The sequence below is a fragment of the Salvelinus alpinus genome, chromosome 17, assembly GCF_045679555.1.
Source record: "Salvelinus alpinus chromosome 17, SLU_Salpinus.1, whole genome shotgun sequence".
NCBI lineage: Eukaryota > Metazoa > Chordata > Actinopteri > Salmoniformes > Salmonidae > Salvelinus > Salvelinus alpinus.
The window spans coordinates 6,474,705-6,493,717 of record NC_092102.1 but is presented as its reverse complement, the minus strand read 5'-3'; the positions used below and the strand labels follow the sequence as shown (position 1 = coordinate 6,493,717).

At 42.9% G+C, this 19,013-nt stretch overlaps 2 protein-coding genes across 2 annotated transcripts; both read right to left on the bottom strand.

Annotated features, from left to right (window-relative positions):
* On the bottom strand, positions 1-2,015 carry LOC139543232 (neoverrucotoxin subunit alpha-like). The gene has a single exon (XM_071349489.1). It carries the CDS (start codon positions 1,918-1,920, stop codon positions 469-471), a length of 1,452 nt encoding a protein of 483 aa, XP_071205590.1. The 5' UTR covers positions 1,921-2,015; the 3' UTR covers positions 1-468.
* Positions 2,016-4,383: 2,368 nt separating this feature from the next.
* On the bottom strand, positions 4,384-18,754 carry LOC139543231 (neoverrucotoxin subunit beta-like). Its single transcript, XM_071349488.1, has 3 exons — positions 18,680-18,754; positions 16,462-16,554; positions 4,384-6,397 (listed from the first exon to the last, which is right to left on the bottom strand). The coding sequence occupies exons 2-3, from the start codon at positions 16,550-16,552 to the stop codon at positions 4,851-4,853; spliced, it is 1,638 nt and encodes a 545-aa protein (XP_071205589.1). The 5' UTR covers positions 16,553-16,554; positions 18,680-18,754; the 3' UTR covers positions 4,384-4,850.
* Between the last annotated feature and the right edge of the window lie 259 nt (positions 18,755-19,013).

Below are 19,013 nucleotides of genomic sequence, written 5' to 3'. Positions count from 1 at the left end.
TGAATTTCAAAGAAATGTACTTTATTTATTAGTGAATCGTGGATTGATTTGCAGGTGTACAGATAGGCCATTACATTTCCCCATATATAGACTTGTGTTAAAATAATATAAATTGAGTTATCAGTCATTTCTAAGCTGCTTATTGTTTCAGTATTGAGTTATTTTTTTTTACAAACCAGTCTGTTGGGAGTTGAGTTTTAAATCCCCCCCACACCCCTCCACCTCATCCTAATAGAGCATTGAGAGAGACAAATCAGAAAACAGATGGAAAAAAATGTTGTTGAAACAATATTTAGAAAGACTTTTCAAAAGAAAGAGAATACTGGACAGAAGAAAGAAAGTGAAGTGGTTTCTTCACACGCTGGACAGATTGTTACACTGAAATAAAAACAAAGGCAAAAGCTCAGTCTCCGCACTGGCTGCACAAGCAGCCTGCAGCCCTGATGTGTCAGGTGTGTCCGTGGCTGTTCACTTCTCCTGACCTGGCTCTGTGCCTGTCTCAGCTGCTGTCTTCACTGCTCTCTCCTCCACTTTGTGTGGTCCAAACATTTCAGTCCCCATGAGGTGTTGGAGCATCGATTGGAAATCCACTCTTTCCCCACAGCGGTACGTGCGAATGGAGACTCCGGGATCAGAGGGGTCTGAGATCGAGGCCACAATGAATCTGAATTTATTGTCGGTTTGATGATTCTCTGAAATAACGCAGAACTGCGGAATGATATCTCTAATTTTCTTTGAGAGCTCAGGGGAGGTGTACCATGGCTGGGTCTCCTCTTCAGGGGCACTTGGTACAAAACTATAATTCTTCTCCAGCTTCCTGAAATCATCAGATTGGAGGCACTGGGTCAGGTTAGAGAGATATGGCTCTTTGTTTTGCAGAGAGGTGAAGGTGAAGCAGACGACAGTCTCAATCATGGGATCGAAGAGGACTTTGAAAAGTTTGACTCTTGAGTTCATGATGGGAAAGTCTTTCAGCATATCAGTGTAGGATCTCAACAGGTTCATTTCAATCTCCTTCTCGTCCAGCCACTTCTTCATCTTGCTGCTGGTGAATTGAGAATCATTGTGGGTGTTCAGTATATCAACCAGCTTCTGCTCCTTTTCTCCGCCCCCCCGGATAGCTGGCAGGACCCTGGACACAGCTTTCTCAAACACTGTTTTATACTGCAGGAAATTCTGCTGGAACTGTCCCAGTTTGTCTTTCAGATCTTCAAACTGGTTGAGAAAGCTGTCGCCGATCATGTCATTTGCTCTCACGTTGACCTCTTTGAACAAGTCCAGCACCTTCTCGACCTGGGAGACCAGATCCACGCTGACCTCTCGCAACAGCTGAGCAGCGTTGGAGTGCAGCTTCATCATAGGGTAGAGCCACACTTTCACAGGCACAGCCTTTTCCCCCTTCTCCCCCAGCAACCCCGGTAGAGTTTTATACACCTCGATGGCTTCCAGGTAAGTGGTGGGATTCTGTTTTATATCAAAATCGCCGTGGAACCTGCAGCTGAACCGATCTGCAGTCGTCTTCTCCTCTTCTGTCAATTGCACCTTTCCCTCCCCTTCGATGGAGAACATAGGGATCTTCTTGACCATCATATGCAGGGTCCCCTGGATCTCCTGCTTCTGTTCTTCTGTAGAAGCCATCTGGTCGAAAACCATGAAGGCTTGAGCCCCGTACAGCACGGCTGTGATGATGTGAGTGGCTGTATGCTTATCAAGCACCCAGGGGTAGGTAATCTTACCCAGGTTGCTCATGGTCAGCTGCTCGTAGCGAACAGTCTTGCTGCATTTCATAGTGACCCTGCACTGCCTTGCAGAGGAGACGTCATCCTTCAGATACTTCGCTGACCCCTCCACCTCTATCAGTCCCCCCATGAAGCTGGCCTTCAGTGAAGCACTCACGTCCAGCAGATTGGACTTCACCATCAAGGAGTTGGAGGTTGAGATTGTGAAATCTGAGCTTGGATGTTGATGGACATCAAGGTTTCTTTTTATAGCATCAGTGTCCCAGAGGGTGACACCTGAGAGAGAGAGAGAGAGAGAGAGAGAGAGAGAGAGAGAGAGAGAGAGAGAGAGAGAGAGAGAGAGAGAGAGAGACTTGACTTTTTGTCTTTCTTTACTGAAACTTTCTCATTTCATTTAAAAAACTTACCCCCACTTAAAAATAAATAAACAAAATATATGTACTGCATACATGTACCATACTCACCTTTCCATCTACCACATGATACAAACCAACATCACAATACCCAAAACAATATCCACTTCTACAACCGTACATCCAAAACATCTTCCCCAGCTATACAGACAGCCCCCCCCCCCCCAACACACCATATCTCCTGAAACATCTCCACACTTTTTTATCATTCTATAGTACTCAAACTCAACCCTAAGGCACGCAGAGACCATCCCATTAACTTCTTTGGGGTAGGGGCAGTATTTTCACGTCCGGATGAAAAGCGTTCCCAGAGTAAATTGCCTGCTACTCAGGCCCAGATCCTAGGATATGCATATTATCAGTATATGTGTATAGAGAACACTTTGACATTTCTAAAACTGTTTGAATGATGTCTGTGAGTGTAACATAACTCATATGACAGGCAAAAACCTGAGAAAAAATCCAACTAGGAAGTTGGATTTTCAACTCTTTGCTTATCCAAGATACAGTGGAAATGGGATCATGTTGCACTTCCCAAGGCTTTCACTAGATGTCAACAGTCTTTAGAACCTTGTTTGATGCTTCTACTGTGAAGTGAGGGCGATTGAGAGGAGATTGAGTAAGGTCTCTCCCAGAGTGCCACGAGCTGACCATGCGCTGACCATGCGCGTTCATGTGAGAGTTAGCTGCGTTCCATCGCATGTCTGAAGGCAAAGGAATTCTCCGGTTGGAACATTATTGAAGATTTCTGTTAAAAACATCCTAAAGATTGATTCTATACATCGTTTGACATGTTTCTACGGACTGTAACGGAACTTTTTGGACTTTTCGTCCGTACTTTCCGCTGGACTTGCACGTGCGTCGTGAGTTTAGATTGTGTACTGAACGTGCAAACAACAAGGAGGAATTTGGACATAAATGATGGACATTATCGAACAAAACAAACATTTATTGTGGAACTGGGATTCCTGGGAGTGCATTCTGATGAAGATCATCAAAGGTAAGTGAATATTTGTGATGCTATTTCTGACATCTGTTGACTCCAACATGGTGGATATCTCTTTGGGTTGATTTGTCGTCTGAGCGCCGTACTCAGATTATTGCAAGGTTTACTTTTTCCGTAAAGTTAAAAAAGAATCTGACACAGCGGTTGCATTAAGGAGAAGTGGATCTAAAATTCCATGTATAACACTTGTATTTTCATCAACATGTATGATGACTATTTTTGTAAATTGATGTGACTCTGCAAAATCACCGGATGTTTTGGAACTACTGAACATAACGCACCAATATAAACTCAGATGTTTTGGATATAAATATGAACTTTACCGAACAAAACATACATGTATTGTGTAACATGAAGTCCTATGAGTGTCATCTTATGAAGATCATCAAAGGTTAGTGATTCATTTTATCTATATTCATTATCTTCAAAGGAATTCTGTAGAAGCAGCCTTTATTTTCAGACTCTGCAGGCCTGCTGGGAGGAAACATATTACAATAAACAGGTAAGATTCATCCCACAAAAACATAAACAGAACGAGAGTTGTATTTCAAGACAGTTTAGAGAAGTTGGTCATAAGAGTTCTTAATATCACTTGCAAATTGTCAGGCATGAGCAGTTGTGAAATGTTGCGAGAGGCCCTTCTGAAAGCACATGATATGGTATTTCGTGGCACGGTCTCACACCTTACCTCATCTTGCGGTTGGGTGGGCTATATACCGATGGACTATGTACAGCTGCAGCGATCGGTTAGCTGCTCGGATAGCAGATGTTTAAAGTTGTTGAGGGAGATAAAAGTCTCCAACTTCAGAGATTTTTGCAATTCGTTCCAGTCGCAGGCAGCAGAGAACTGGAAGGAAAGGCGTCCAAATGAGGTTTTGGCTTTAGGGATGATCAGTGAGATACACCTGCTGGAGCGCGTGCTACGGGTGGGTGTAGCCATCGTGACCAGTGAACTAAGATAAGGCGGCACTTTACCTAGCATAGCCTTGTAGATGACCTGGAGCCAGTGGGTCTGACGACGAACATGTAGCGAGGGCCAGCCGACTAGGGCATAAAGGTCATACTTCTCTCTCATTGCACTAAGTCCAGCCTGTGCACTTGGTGATTGAACTGGTGCACCTGGGGATTGAACTGGTGCACGTGGTACCCCATAACACCCTAGTCATTCAGACCCCCAGGCTACATACATTCTCAACCGTGACCAAATGACACACAAAGACAATGGTGAATTTCAAAGAAATGTACTTTATTTATTAGTGAATCGTGGATTGATTTGCAGGTGTACAGATAGGCCATTACATTTCCCCATATATAGACTTGTGTTAAAATAATATAAATTGAGTTATCAGTCATTTCTAAGCTGCTTATTGTTTCAGTATTGAGTTATTTTTTTTACAAACCAGTCTGTTGGGAGTTGAGTTTTAAATCCCCCCCACACCCCTCCACCTCATCCTAATAGAGCATTGAGAGAGACAAATCAGAAAACAGATGGAAAAAAATGTTGTTGAAACAATATTTAGAAAGACTTTTCAAAAGAAAGAGAATACTGGACAGAAGAAAGAAAGTGAAGTGGTTTCTTCACACGCTGGACAGATTGTTACACTGAAATAAAAACAAAGGCAAAAGCTCAGTCTCCGCACTGGCTGCACAAGCAGCCTGCAGCCCTGATGTGTCAGGTGTGTCCGTGGCTGTTCACTTCTCCTGACCTGGCTCTGTGCCTGTCTCAGCTGCTGTCTTCACTGCTCTCTCCTCCACTTTGTGTGGTCCAAACATTTCAGTCCCCATGAGGTGTTGGAGCATCGATTGGAAATCCACTCTTTCCCCACAGCGGTACGTGCGAATGGAGACTCCGGGATCAGAGGGGTCTGAGATCGAGGCCACAATGAATCTGAATTTATTGTCGGTTTGATGATTCTCTGAAATAACGCAGAACTGCGGAATGATATCTCTAATTTTCTTTGAGAGCTCAGGGGAGGTGTACCATGGCTGGGTCTCCTCTTCAGGGGCACTTGGTACAAAACTATAATTCTTCTCCAGCTTCCTGAAATCATCAGATTGGAGGCACTGGGTCAGGTTAGAGAGATATGGCTCTTTGTTTTGCAGAGAGGTGAAGGTGAAGCAGACGACAGTCTCAATCATGGGATCGAAGAGGACTTTGAAAAGTTTGACTCTTGAGTTCATGATGGGAAAGTCTTTCAGCATATCAGTGTAGGATCTCAACAGGTTCATTTCAATCTCCTTCTCGTCCAGCCACTTCTTCATCTTGCTGCTGGTGAATTGAGAATCATTGTGGGTGTTCAGTATATCAACCAGCTTCTGCTCCTTTTCTCCGCCCCCCCGGATAGCTGGCAGGACCCTGGACACAGCTTTCTCAAACACTGTTTTATACTGCAGGAAATTCTGCTGGAACTGTCCCAGTTTGTCTTTCAGATCTTCAAACTGGTTGAGAAAGCTGTCGCCGATCATGTCATTTGCTCTCACGTTGACCTCTTTGAACAAGTCCAGCACCTTCTCGACCTGGGAGACCAGATCCACGCTGACCTCTCGCAACAGCTGAGCAGCGTTGGAGTGCAGCTTCATCATAGGGTAGAGCCACACTTTCACAGGCACAGCCTTTTCCCCCTTCTCCCCCAGCAACCCCGGTAGAGTTTTATACACCTCGATGGCTTCCAGGTAAGTGGTGGGATTCTGTTTTATATCAAAATCGCCGTGGAACCTGCAGCTGAACCGATCTGCAGTCGTCTTCTCCTCTTCTGTCAATTGCACCTTTCCCTCCCCTTCGATGGAGAACATAGGGATCTTCTTGACCATCATATGCAGGGTCCCCTGGATCTCCTGCTTCTGTTCTTCTGTAGAAGCCATCTGGTCGAAAACCATGAAGGCTTGAGCCCCGTACAGCACGGCTGTGATGATGTGAGTGGCTGTATGCTTATCAAGCACCCAGGGGTAGGTAATCTTACCCAGGTTGCTCATGGTCAGCTGCTCGTAGCGAACAGTCTTGCTGCATTTCATAGTGACCCTGCACTGCCTTGCAGAGGAGACGTCATCCTTCAGATACTTCGCTGACCCCTCCACCTCTATCAGTCCCCCCATGAAGCTGGCCTTCAGTGAAGCACTCACGTCCAGCAGATTGGACTTCACCATCAAGGAGTTGGAGGTTGAGATTGTGAAATCTGAGCTTGGATGTTGATGGACATCAAGGTTTCTTTTTATAGCATCAGTGTCCCAGAGGGTGACACCTGAGAGAGAGAGAGAGAGAGAGAGAGAGAGAGAGAGAGAGAGAGAGAGAGAGAGAGAGAGAGAGAGAGAGAGACTTGACTTTTTGTCTTTCTTTACTGAAACTTTCTCATTTCATTTAAAAAACTTACCCCCACTTAAAAATAAATAAACAAAATATATGTACTGCATACATGTACCATACTCACCTTTCCATCTACCACATGATACAAACCAACATCACAATACCCAAAACAATATCCACTTCTACAACCGTACATCCAAAACATCTTCCCCAGCTATACAGACAGCCCCCCCCCCCCCCAACACACCATATCTCCTGAAACATCTCCACACTTTTTTATCATTCTATAGTACTCAAACTCAACCCTAAGGCACGCAGAGACCATCCCATTAACTTCTTTGGGGTAGGGGCAGTATTTTCACGTCCGGATGAAAAGCGTTCCCAGAGTAAATTGCCTGCTACTCAGGCCCAGATCCTAGGATATGCATATTATCAGTATATGTGTATAGAGAACACTTTGACATTTCTAAAACTGTTTGAATGATGTCTGTGAGTGTAACATAACTCATATGACAGGCAAAAACCTGAGAAAAAATCCAACTAGGAAGTTGGATTTTCAACTCTTTGCTTATCCAAGATACAGTGGAAATGGGATCATGTTGCACTTCCCAAGGCTTTCACTAGATGTCAACAGTCTTTAGAACCTTGTTTGATGCTTCTACTGTGAAGTGAGGGCGATTGAGAGGAGATTGAGTAAGGTCTCTCCCAGAGTGCCACGAGCTGACCATGCGCTGACCATGCGCGTTCATGTGAGAGTTAGCTGCGTTCCATCGCATGTCTGAAGGCAAAGGAATTCTCCGGTTGGAACATTATTGAAGATTTCTGTTAAAAACATCCTAAAGATTGATTCTATACATCGTTTGACATGTTTCTACGGACTGTAACGGAACTTTTTGGACTTTTCGTCCGTACTTTCCGCTGGACTTGCACGTGCGTCGTGAGTTTAGATTGTGTACTGAACGTGCAAACAACAAGGAGGAATTTGGACATAAATGATGGACATTATCGAACAAAACAAACATTTATTGTGGAACTGGGATTCCTGGGAGTGCATTCTGATGAAGATCATCAAAGGTAAGTGAATATTTGTGATGCTATTTCTGACATCTGTTGACTCCAACATGGTGGATATCTCTTTGGGTTGATTTGTCGTCTGAGCGCCGTACTCAGATTATTGCAAGGTTTACTTTTTCCTTAAAGTTAAAAAAGAATCTGACACAGCGGTTGCATTAAGGAGAAGTGGATCTAAAATTCCATGTATAACACTTGTATTTTCATCAACATGTATGATGACTATTTTTGTAAATTGATGTGACTCTGCAAAATCACCGGATGTTTTGGAACTACTGAACATAACGCACCAATATAAACTCAGATGTTTTGGATATAAATATGAACTTTACCGAACAAAACATACATGTATTGTGTAACATGAAGTCCTATGAGTGTCATCTTATGAAGATCATCAAAGGTTAGTGATTCATTTTATCTATATTTCTGCTTTTTGTGACTCCTCTCTTTGGCTGGAAATATGGCTGTGTTTTTCTGTGACTTGGCTCTGAAGTAACATAATCGTTTGGTTTGCTTTCGTCGTAAAGCCTTTTTGAAATCGGACACTGTGGCTGGATTTACAACAAGATTACCTTTAAAATGGTATAAGACACATTTATGTTTGAGGAATGTTAATTATGAGATTTCTGTTGTTTTGAATTTGGCGCCCTGCACTTTCACTGGCTGTTGTCATATCATCCCATTAACGGGATTGCAGCCATAAGAAGTTTTAAGGAGAAGGCCTCACTAACCTCTGATGATCTTCATCAGATGACACTCATAGGACTTCATGTTACACAATACATATATGTTTTGTTCGATGTTTTGTTCGATGTTCATATTTATATCCAAAAACCTCAGTTTACATTGGCGCCAAGTTCAGAAATGCCTCCAAAATATCTGGAGAAATTGCAGAGAGCCACGTCAAATAACATAAATTCTCATCATAAACTTTGATGAAAGATACATTTTTTACATAGAATTAAAGATACACTTGTTCTTAAAGGAGAGGTATATCTATAATTCCATGTGTATAACTTGTACTATCATCTACATTTATGATGAGTATTTCTGTTGAAACGATGTGGCTATGCACTATCACTGGATGTTTTTGGAACTAGTGAATGTAACGCGCCAATGTAAACTCTGATTTTTTTTATATAAATATGAACTTTATCAGACAAAACATGCATGTATTGTGTAACATGAAGTCCTATGAGTGTCATCTGATGAAGATCGTCAAAGGTTAGTGATTAATTTTATCTCTATTTGTGCTTTTTGTGACTGATATCTTTCGCAGGAAAAATGGCTGTGCTTATTGTGGTTTGGTGTGACCTGACAAAATCATTTGTAGTGCTTTCGCTGAAAGCATATTTGAAATCGGACACTTTGGCGGGATTAACAACAAGATTACCTTTAAAATGGTATAAGACACATGTATGTCTGAGAAATTTTAATTATGAGATTTCTGTTATTTTGAATTTGGCGCCCTGCACTTTCACTGGCTGTTGTCATATCATTCCGTTACCGGGATTGCAGACATAAGACGTTAATGCAACTGCTGAATCAGATTTCAAAAAAACTTTACGGAAAAAGCAAACCATGCAATAATCTGAGACGGAGCTCAGAACAAGAGTCAAATTAACCGCCATGTTGGACTCAACAGAAACCAGAAAATACATGATAAATGTTTCCTTACCTTTGATGAACTTCATCAGAATGCAGTCCCAGAAATCCCAGGTCCACAAGAAATGCTTGATTTGTTCGATAATGTCCGTTATTTATGTCCAATTAGCTACTTTGGTTAGCGCGTTTGGTAAACAATTCCAAAGTCACAAAGCACGGTTCACTAAAACGTGACGAAAAGTCTTCTTAGGCTGCAGGTGCAGTATTGAGTAGCTTGGATGAAAGGTGCCCAGAGGTGCCCATAGTAAACTGCCTGCTCCTCAGTCCCAGTTGCTAATATATGCATATTGTTATTAGTATTGGATAGAAAACACTCTGAAGTTTCTAAAACGTTTTGAATGATGTCTGTGAGTATAACAGAACTCATATGGCAGGCAAAAACCTGAGAAGAAATCCAAACAGGAAGTGAGAAATCTGAGGTTGGTCGATTTTCAACCCTGCCCTTATTGAATACACAGTGGGATATGGATCTATTTGCACTTCCTAGGACTTACACTAGGTGTCAACTGTCTGTAGAACCTTGTCTGATGCCTCTACTGTGAAGTGGGGCCGAAGGAGACAGGAATGAGTCAGGTCTGCCATGAGGTGACCATGCTCTGACCATGCACGTTCACATGAGAGGCAGTTCTGTTCCATCGCACATCTGAAGGCAATGGAATTCTCCGGTTGGAACGTTATTGAAGATTTATGTTAAAAACATTCTAAAGATTGATTCAATTCATCGTTTGACATGTTTCTATTGACTGTTACGGAACTTTTTGACATTTCATCTGCTTTTAGTGAACGCGCTTCCTGACTTTGGATATGTTTACCAAACACACTAACAAAAATAGCTATTTGGACATAAATGATGGCCATTACCGAACAAAACAAACATTTCTTGTGGAAGTGGGAGTCCTGGGAGTGCATTCCGATGAATATCAGTAAAGGTAAGTGAAGATTTATAATACTATTTATGAGTTTCGTTGACTGCACGAGTTGGCGGGTAACTGTATGACTTCCTTTTGTTGCTGAACGCTGTTCTCAGATTATTGAATATTGTGCTTTTGCCGTAAAGCTTTTTGAAATCTGACACAGCGGTTGCATTAACCTGGTGCAGACAGAAAACACATGAATCACAGTTTCTTTCGTTACACAGAAAGGACACCCCTGCCTGATTCCCGGTTCAACCCCGTGCCAACCAGCTGTTAGTGTCCAGGGCTCCATGAAGAACCCTGCATTGGAGGTGACATTACTTCTTTGGTACTGGGGGTTTGTAGAGCCCCCTCCATCTAAAACCCACCATACTCTCCGCCCCACATACCCCCTGCCACTGATGTGCCTTCACTCCTGTTAGGCTCCTAATGTTCCTAACCTTAACGCAGTGGTTGTAGAGGGCTATACCTCCCACCCCTTCAAACTTGCCCAGGCTCGGAGTGTTAAAATCTAACAAGTCCTCCAGACCCCCTTGCCGGTCTCCAGTCTCTGCTGTCACCTGCAGTCGTGGAAACATTGGTTGCCCCTCCCCCTTTGGCTGCTCAAACACCCCCCTTACCGGCTCAGACAGTGCCTCCTGGACCTCCTCCAGGAATCTCTCCAGCAGCCTAAGAGACGTTATTCCTGTTTGTTGTGCCAAGACTTCCGGGGTTTTCCACCCCTCCTCTCCCAGCAGTCTCAGGTCACCCAGCCTTTGTAAACCCACTGCCATCAGTTGCCTCTGCAGTGTGGCCGATTGAACCGATCTCAAAGGGATGGCTGGGTTGTTGAAGATAGTCTCCTCCCACACCCACAGCCCAGGCTCCACACCCCCTTCTCGTGTGGGCCTTAGCAGCTGCCATGCCTATAGCACTGCAGAGTAAAAATTCGAGAGACCTGCTGTACTCAGCCTCTCCAGCTTCACGAGGAACAGCTGCCAGTCCAACCCTAATCCGCCAGCTCTCCTCAGCAGCGCATGCTGGTTCCCTCCAGCCAACATCAGTATGGTACAGCAGTCTCTGCACTGCCTGTAGCCGGAAAGCAGCCATCCTGCTCTCCAGTTCCATCAGGCCCTGTCCTCCTTCGTGGATGGTCATGTACAACACTGCCGCCCAACCAGAAAAAGTCCACCAGCTTGCATTGCAGGTCACGCAGACCGGCGGGGGGGGGGGGGGACAGCCAGTTTATGCCACAAGGAAAATGCCACCAGGTTGTTGTTTATCAGCACCCTCCCTCTGTATGACACTTGGGACAGGAGCCTCCTCCACCTGGCCAGTCTTGACACCACTGCCTGTGACAGCCCCTCCCAGTTCTTCCTGAACCACTTCTCCGAGCCCAGGTACACCCCCAACACTTTAAGCCCGTCACAACCCCACTGTAAACCCTCTGGAAGCAGAGGAGGAGCCCTATCTCCCCATGCCCCACATAACAGAACTTTGCTCTTGGCCCAGGTCACCTTAGCTGAAGAAGCTCCCTCGTACACCTTCAGACTAGTCTCTAGTGCCTGCATATCCTGACCATCCCTGACCATCACAGAAACGTCATCTGCATATGCTGACACTGCTATGCCTGTCACCACATCCATGCCTGTCCAGCACAATCCCTGCAGTCTCCTGCGTAGCAGTCCCAAAAAAGTCTCAATGGCTAATGTGTATAACTGCCCAGATAGAGGGCATCCTTGTCTAATGCCCCATCTCACCCAGACTGGCCTACTGAGCCCCCCTTCCACCTTGACCATACATGACGCCCCAGCATACAACAGCTTCACACAGGTCAAAAAACTCTTCCCAAACCCAAACATCACATTAAACAGATACTCATGGTCCACTTTATCAAAAGCCTTCTCTTGATCTAAAGAGACCAGTCCAAAGTTCACATTTGAACCTCTCGACAAGTCCAACATGTCCCTGATTAAGAACAAGTTGTCCGTGATTGAGCGTCCCGGTACACAGTATTTTTGGTCTTTATGTACTATCGAGTCCAAATGGGACTTCATCCTGTTAGAGAGGACCTTGGCAAATATCTTGTTGTCCGCTCAGTGTAATGCCACAGGCCTCCAGTTCTTAAGTTCACACAAGTCCCCTTTTATGGGCAGGAGAGTCCGAGCCGCCCGACGGCAGCTCATCGGCAACTCTCCTACCCCGACGCATTCACGCAACACGCAAAAGAAATCCTGTCCAATTATTCCCCAGAATTATTTATAAATCAACCCCCGGGGGTTGCATGACCGGGGGACATCTGGGTTACGGCTTTTGCCAGTTCATGGGACAACAGAGGAATGTCCATTTCATCCCTCTGTGCCAGAGAGAGCTGACGGAGTCCTGCGAACAAAACCTGAGCACACATAGGATCACACACTTCTGCCCTATACAACTCAGTATAAAACTCCACAGTCCGCTCCCGCATCTCACCTACCACAGAGGTCACCCACCCATCAGACAGCCGTAGAGAATGCATACCCTTGGCTTCACTGCTCTGTCTTTCCACACCAAAGAAGAAGGAGCTGGGAGCCTCCATCTCCTTGAGCATGGAGAACCTAGCTCTTACATGTGCTCCCTTTGCTTTAACATGGAAAAAACTGCCCAGTTCCCTACGTAATTCGGCTAAATTAGCCTGGAGGCCTACATTGCCTTGCCCCACTATCTCAATAATACAACGCTCTAGTACCCCCAATACTCTCCTAGCCTCTGAGGATGAGAGAGCTGTGTACTGTTGACAGAAAAGCCAGAATATGGACTTTCCTCACATCCCACCATTGACTCAGAGACTCATACTCCTCTCTTCGCTGCCCCCACCTTTCCCAATAGGTCTGGAAACCTGAGCAAAAGGTTGCATCTTGTAAGAGCTTTACATTGAACTTCCAATAGGATGCCTGCCGGGGCCCTGGTGAAATAGACAGCCGAGCCATGGTTATGTGGTGACCCGAAAACCCCACTGGGAGAATGGTAGCGCCCAACAGCCTGTTGCTCCGATTCCTAGACATGTAAATGCGATCAAGTTGGGCTGCACTCACCCTAGCCCCGAAAACCTTCACCCATGTATACTGTCTTGTGTTTGGATGTTTAGTTCTCCAAACATCCACTAGGTCGAACTGATTAATTCTTGTGAATAGGGGGGCGCTATTTTCACTTTGGAAAAAATCGTGCCCAAATTAAATGGCCTCGTACTCTGTTCTAGATCATACAATATGCATATTATTATTACTATTGGATAGAAAACACTCTGAAGTTTCTAAAACTTTTGTTTGAATTATATCTGTGAGTAAAACAGAACCCATTTGGCAGCAAACTTCCATACAGGAAGTGAAAAATCTGAAAATGAGGCTGTGTCAGGGCCTGCCTATTCAACTGGATTTTATTTATCGATCTGTATGCACTTCATACGCCTTCCACTCGATATCAACAGGCAGTAGAAGGTTGAATGGGGTGTCTAGCTTGATGTGAGGCCGAATAAGACCTTTTGGAGTGGCAGGTCCGGTCTTTTGTCAGTTTTCGACGGCGCGCAGGGGAACCTCACATTGTCTTCTGAAAAGCGTTCGGTATACACTACGAATTGCTCCGGCTCTCATTTTATTGGATACATATGACAATAACATCATAAAGATGGATTTTCAACCGAGTTTGACCAGTTTAGTCGACGTTTATTGGGAATTTTGGAATTTTTTGTTGATTGCGCCAAGAGATGAAGGACACGTGAGCTCGACATGGCTAGCCAAAGTTGCTAATTCGACAGAAGAAATGGACATTCTAAAACCAAACAACGATTTATTCTGGACCAAGGCCTCCTTGCACAACATTCTGATGGAAGCTCAGCAAAAGTAAGACAAAATTTATGATGTTATTTCGTATTTCTGTGGAATATGTTGGCTCCAACACGGCGGAGAATTGGAGAGCGCTGTCTCACAATATTGCATGCTGTATGTTGTGGTAAAGTTATTTAAAAAAATCTAACACAGCGGTTGCATTAAGAACCAGTGTATCTTTCATTTGCCATACAACTAGTATTTTTATGTAAAGTTTATGATGAGTTCTTTGGTTAGATTAGGTGAGTGTCCAAAAATATCTCCGGAGATTCTGGTGAATTGTTGCTACGTATTCACGACGTATAACCACGATTTGCAGCTCTAAATATGCACCTTTTCGAACAAAACATAAATGTATTGTATAACATGATGTTATAAGACTGTCATCTGATGAAGTTGTCCAAAGGTTAGTGATTAATTTTATATCTATTGCTGGTTTTTGCGAAAGCTATGTTGGCGGTGGATAAATGGCGTTGTGTGTTTGGCTATTGTGATGAGCTAATATAATTCTATATTGTGTTTTCGCTGTAAAACACTTAAAAAATCGGAAATATTGGCTGGATTCACAAGATGTTTATCTTTCATTTGCTGTACACCATGTATTTTTCATAAATGTTTTATGATGAGTATTTATGTATTTCACGTTGCTCTCTGTAATTATTCTGGCTGCTTTGGTGCTATTTGTGATGGTGGCTGCAATGTAAAACTATGATTTATACCTCAAATATGCACATTTTCGAAAAAAACATAAATGTATTGTATAACATGATGTTATAAGACTGTCATCTGATGAAGTTGTTCAAGGTTAGTGATAAATTTTATCTCTATTTGTGGGTTTTGTGAAAGCTACCTATGCAGTGGAAACATGGTGAAAACATGCCGTTGTGTGTTTGGCTATTGTGGTTAGCTAATAATATAAATACATATTGTGTTTTCGCTGTAAAACATTTTAAAAATCGGAAATGATGGCTGGATTCACAAGATGTTTATCTTTCATTTGCTGTATTGGACTTGTGATTTCATGAAATTATATTATATGATATCCCTGTCCCGTTAGGTTAGGCTATGCTAGTCAGCTTTTTGATGAGGATGCTCCCGGATCCGGGATGGGTATCACTGAAAGTTTAAAGATGTCGCGTAACACTCCCACTGACACTGAATGAGGCTCTTCCCCATTTCTGTGTTTTTTCAAATCTATTGTACAGTTCCAGTCCCCTCAGACCACCAGCGTCTCCTCAGGCGCTACCTGTAAGAGTTCCTGTCTAAGACTCCCAAATAGAACCCCTCTTTCTCTCCCTGTATTAGGCGCATACACATTTATATAGACAAAGCCCATGTTGTTAATTTCTGCTTTAACAACAAGCAGCCTACCCCTACACACCTCCTTAGAGGAGCAAATTTTTTTATTGCAAAAAGGACTGCCACCCCTGCACTAAGATTTGTTCCATGGCTCAACACACTTGCCCCTTTCCACCAGAGCCCCCAATCGACTTCATTCAACACATCACCATGTGTCTCCTGCAGAAACAACACCTGTACTTTTTTGTTTGTTTTACATATTCACCCAACACACTCCTCTTTCCCGCATCTCTGGCGCCATTTATATTGAGCGAGCCTACCCGAAGAGTCTCCATAAGAAGTGGGAGAAGAGCCAGCAAAGAAAGAAACCAATAGCAAAGCTCAAAAAGCCCCAGTGTCAGTAAGAAACTATACATCTAAACAGTGTCTGAAGGTAAACCTTTATGGGGCAGGCCACCATAGTCCCTGTGCCCAAGAACACTAAGGTAACCTGTCTAAATGACTACCAACCCGTAGCGCTCACGTCTGTAGCTATGAAATGCATTGAAAGGCTGGTCATGGCTCACATCAACACCATTATCCCAGAAACTCTAGACCCACTCCAATTTGCATACTGCCCCCACAGATCCACAGATTATGTCATCTCTATTGCACTCCACACTGCCCTTTCCCAAATGGACAAAATGAGCACCTATGTGAGAATGCTATTCATTGACTACAGCTCAGCATTCAACACTATAATGCCCTCAAAGCTCATCATTAAGCTAAGGACCCTGGGACTAAACACCCCCCTCTAACACTGTATCCTGGACATCAGGTGGTAGGTTACAGGGTAGGTAACAACACATCCTCTACGCTGATCCTCAACACTGGGTCCCTTAGTGGTGGGTGCTCAGTCCTCTCCTGTACTACCTGTTCACTCATGACTGCATGGCCAGGCACGACTCCAACACCATCATTAAGTTTGCAGATGACAACAGTGGTAGGCCTGATCACCGACAACGATGAGACAGCCTATAGAGAGGAGGTCAGAGACCTGGCTGTGTGGTGCTAGGGCAATAACCTCTCCCTCAATGCGATCAAGACAAAGGAGATCAAATCAAATCAACTTTTATTTGTCACATGCGAGACGACTACGCCGAATGATTGCATTATTATTATTACATTAGGCTACTATTATTGCTGTTATTATGGAACATGGAGTACAGTACCTGGGATGAAGGAGTCGTTGCGACAGTCGTACAGCATGCCAGGATACAGCGCCCTGCTCAGGGCTGCTACCTCAATGGGCTTGGAGTCCATGACTGGAAAAACCAAAAGTGTACGAGGTTGAGTAATAGCTCCTGGCAACAATGTTTCTGATTTAGAACAACCCGCTGCGGTTATTGAATACAAACAAAGTATCGTTGACAGCGATTAACCTGTTAGTGTGTAGGGAGCGCTATTTTCACTTTGGGAAAAAATCGTGCCCAAATGAAACGGCCTTGTACTCTATTCTAGATCGTACAATATGCATATTATTATTACTATTGGATAGAAAACACTCTCAAGTTTCTAAAACCGTTTGAATTATATCTGTGAGTAAAACAGAACTCATTTTGCAGCAAACTTCCTGACAGGAAGTGAAAAATTAGGCTCTGTTCCAGGGCCTTCCTATTAATTTGCCTGAAATCTATGGATATACATGCACTTCATACGCCTTCCAGTAGATGTCAACAGGCAGTGGGAGGTGGAATGGGGTGTCTAGCTTGATCTGAGGCTGAACAAGAGCTTTTGGAATGACGTGACTGGAAATTTCATTGTATTCGAAGGCGCGAGAAGGAACCCCAGATTGCCTTCTGAAAAGCTTTCGGTATACACGTTAGATATCTCCGGCTCTGATTTTATTTGATAGATGTGATAAAAACATCATAAAGTAGTTTTTTTCAACCGAGTTGTATCAGTTTATTGAACGTTTATTGCGAGTTTTGGAATTTTCTTTTCTTTGCGTCAGGTGAAGTTGGGCACGTTTGCGCCACATGGCTAGCTATGGTTGCTAATTCGACAGGAGAAGAGGACATTCTAAAACCAAACAACGATTTATTCTGGACAAAGAACTCCTTGTACAAGATTCTGATGGAAGCTCAGCAAAAGTAGGAACCATTTATGATGTTATTTCGTATTTCTGTGGAAAATGTTTAGTTCTATTTTCCGCCCTCATTGCAGGCGCTGTCTCGCTATAACGTAAGCTGTATGTCGTACTAAAGTTATTTTTAAAAATCTAACACGGCGATTGCATTAAGAACTAGTGTATCTTTCATTTGCTGTACAACATGTATTTTTTAGTAAAGTTTATGATGAGTTCTTTGATTAGATCAGGTGACTGTCCAAAATATCTCCGGAGAATTTTGTGCAGTTTGGCTACATATTCACATTGTAAAACCAGGATTTGTAGCTCTAAATATGCACATTTTCGAACAAAACATATATGTATTGTGTAACATGATGTTATAGGACTGTCATCTGATGAAGTTTGTCAAGGTTAGTGAATAATTTTATATATTTTGCTGGTTTTTGCAATCGCTACATTTTGCTGCTGATAAATGCGTTTGTGTGGTTGGCTAATGTGGTAAGCTAATATAATGCTATATTGTGTTTTCGCTGTAAAACACTTAAAAAATCGGACATGTTGGCTGGATTCACAAGATGTTTATCTTTCATTTGCTGTATTGGACTTGTTAATGTGTGAAAGTTAAATATTTCTAAAAAATATTTTTTGAATTTCGCGCGCTGCCTTTTCAGTGGAATGTGGGGGGCTAGACAGGTTAAACAATTCACTATTTTAATAACCAAATTCCTTTAATTTGAGTGTTTTTGAAACTCACAGTTTTGATTTAGATATATATATATATATATATATATATATATATATATATATATATATTTAGATATATATATATATAAGGGTATATATATATTGTAAAAAATATATATTGTAAAGGGTGTATATATATATATATATATATATATATATATATATATATATATATATATATATATATATATACATATATACATACACCCTTTACAATAAAGATCTGTAAAGTTATTTAGATTTTTATGAATTATCTTTGAAAGACAGGGTCCTGAAAAAGAGACATTTCTTTTTTGCTGAGTTTATATATGTATATATGTATATATGTACATATGTACACAAACACACACACACACACACACACACACACACACACACACACACACACACACACACACACACACACACACACACACACACACACACACACACACACACACACACACACACACACACACACACACACACACACACACACACACACACACACACACACATACACACACACACACACACAGGCAATAGCTGTCCATTCAGCACAATTAATTACGTCACTGCAAGCAGCAGCATTTTACCTTGATACTTGTCTTCAAGGGAAGAACAGGAATGTCTCCGTGTTTCGACGTCTTTCTGAAGGCTTGTGTGAAAAATGCCTTCTGCAGCGGATATATATATACACACACACACACACACACACACACACACACACACACACACACACACACACACACACACACACACACACACACACACACACACACACACACACACACACACACACACACACACACACACACACACACACACACACCAGTCAAAAGTTTGGACACACCATTCTATGGAATTACAAATTACACTGCGATCTTTAATCTCCCACACCCACGCAGCTCCACTCAATTCTTAGGAACC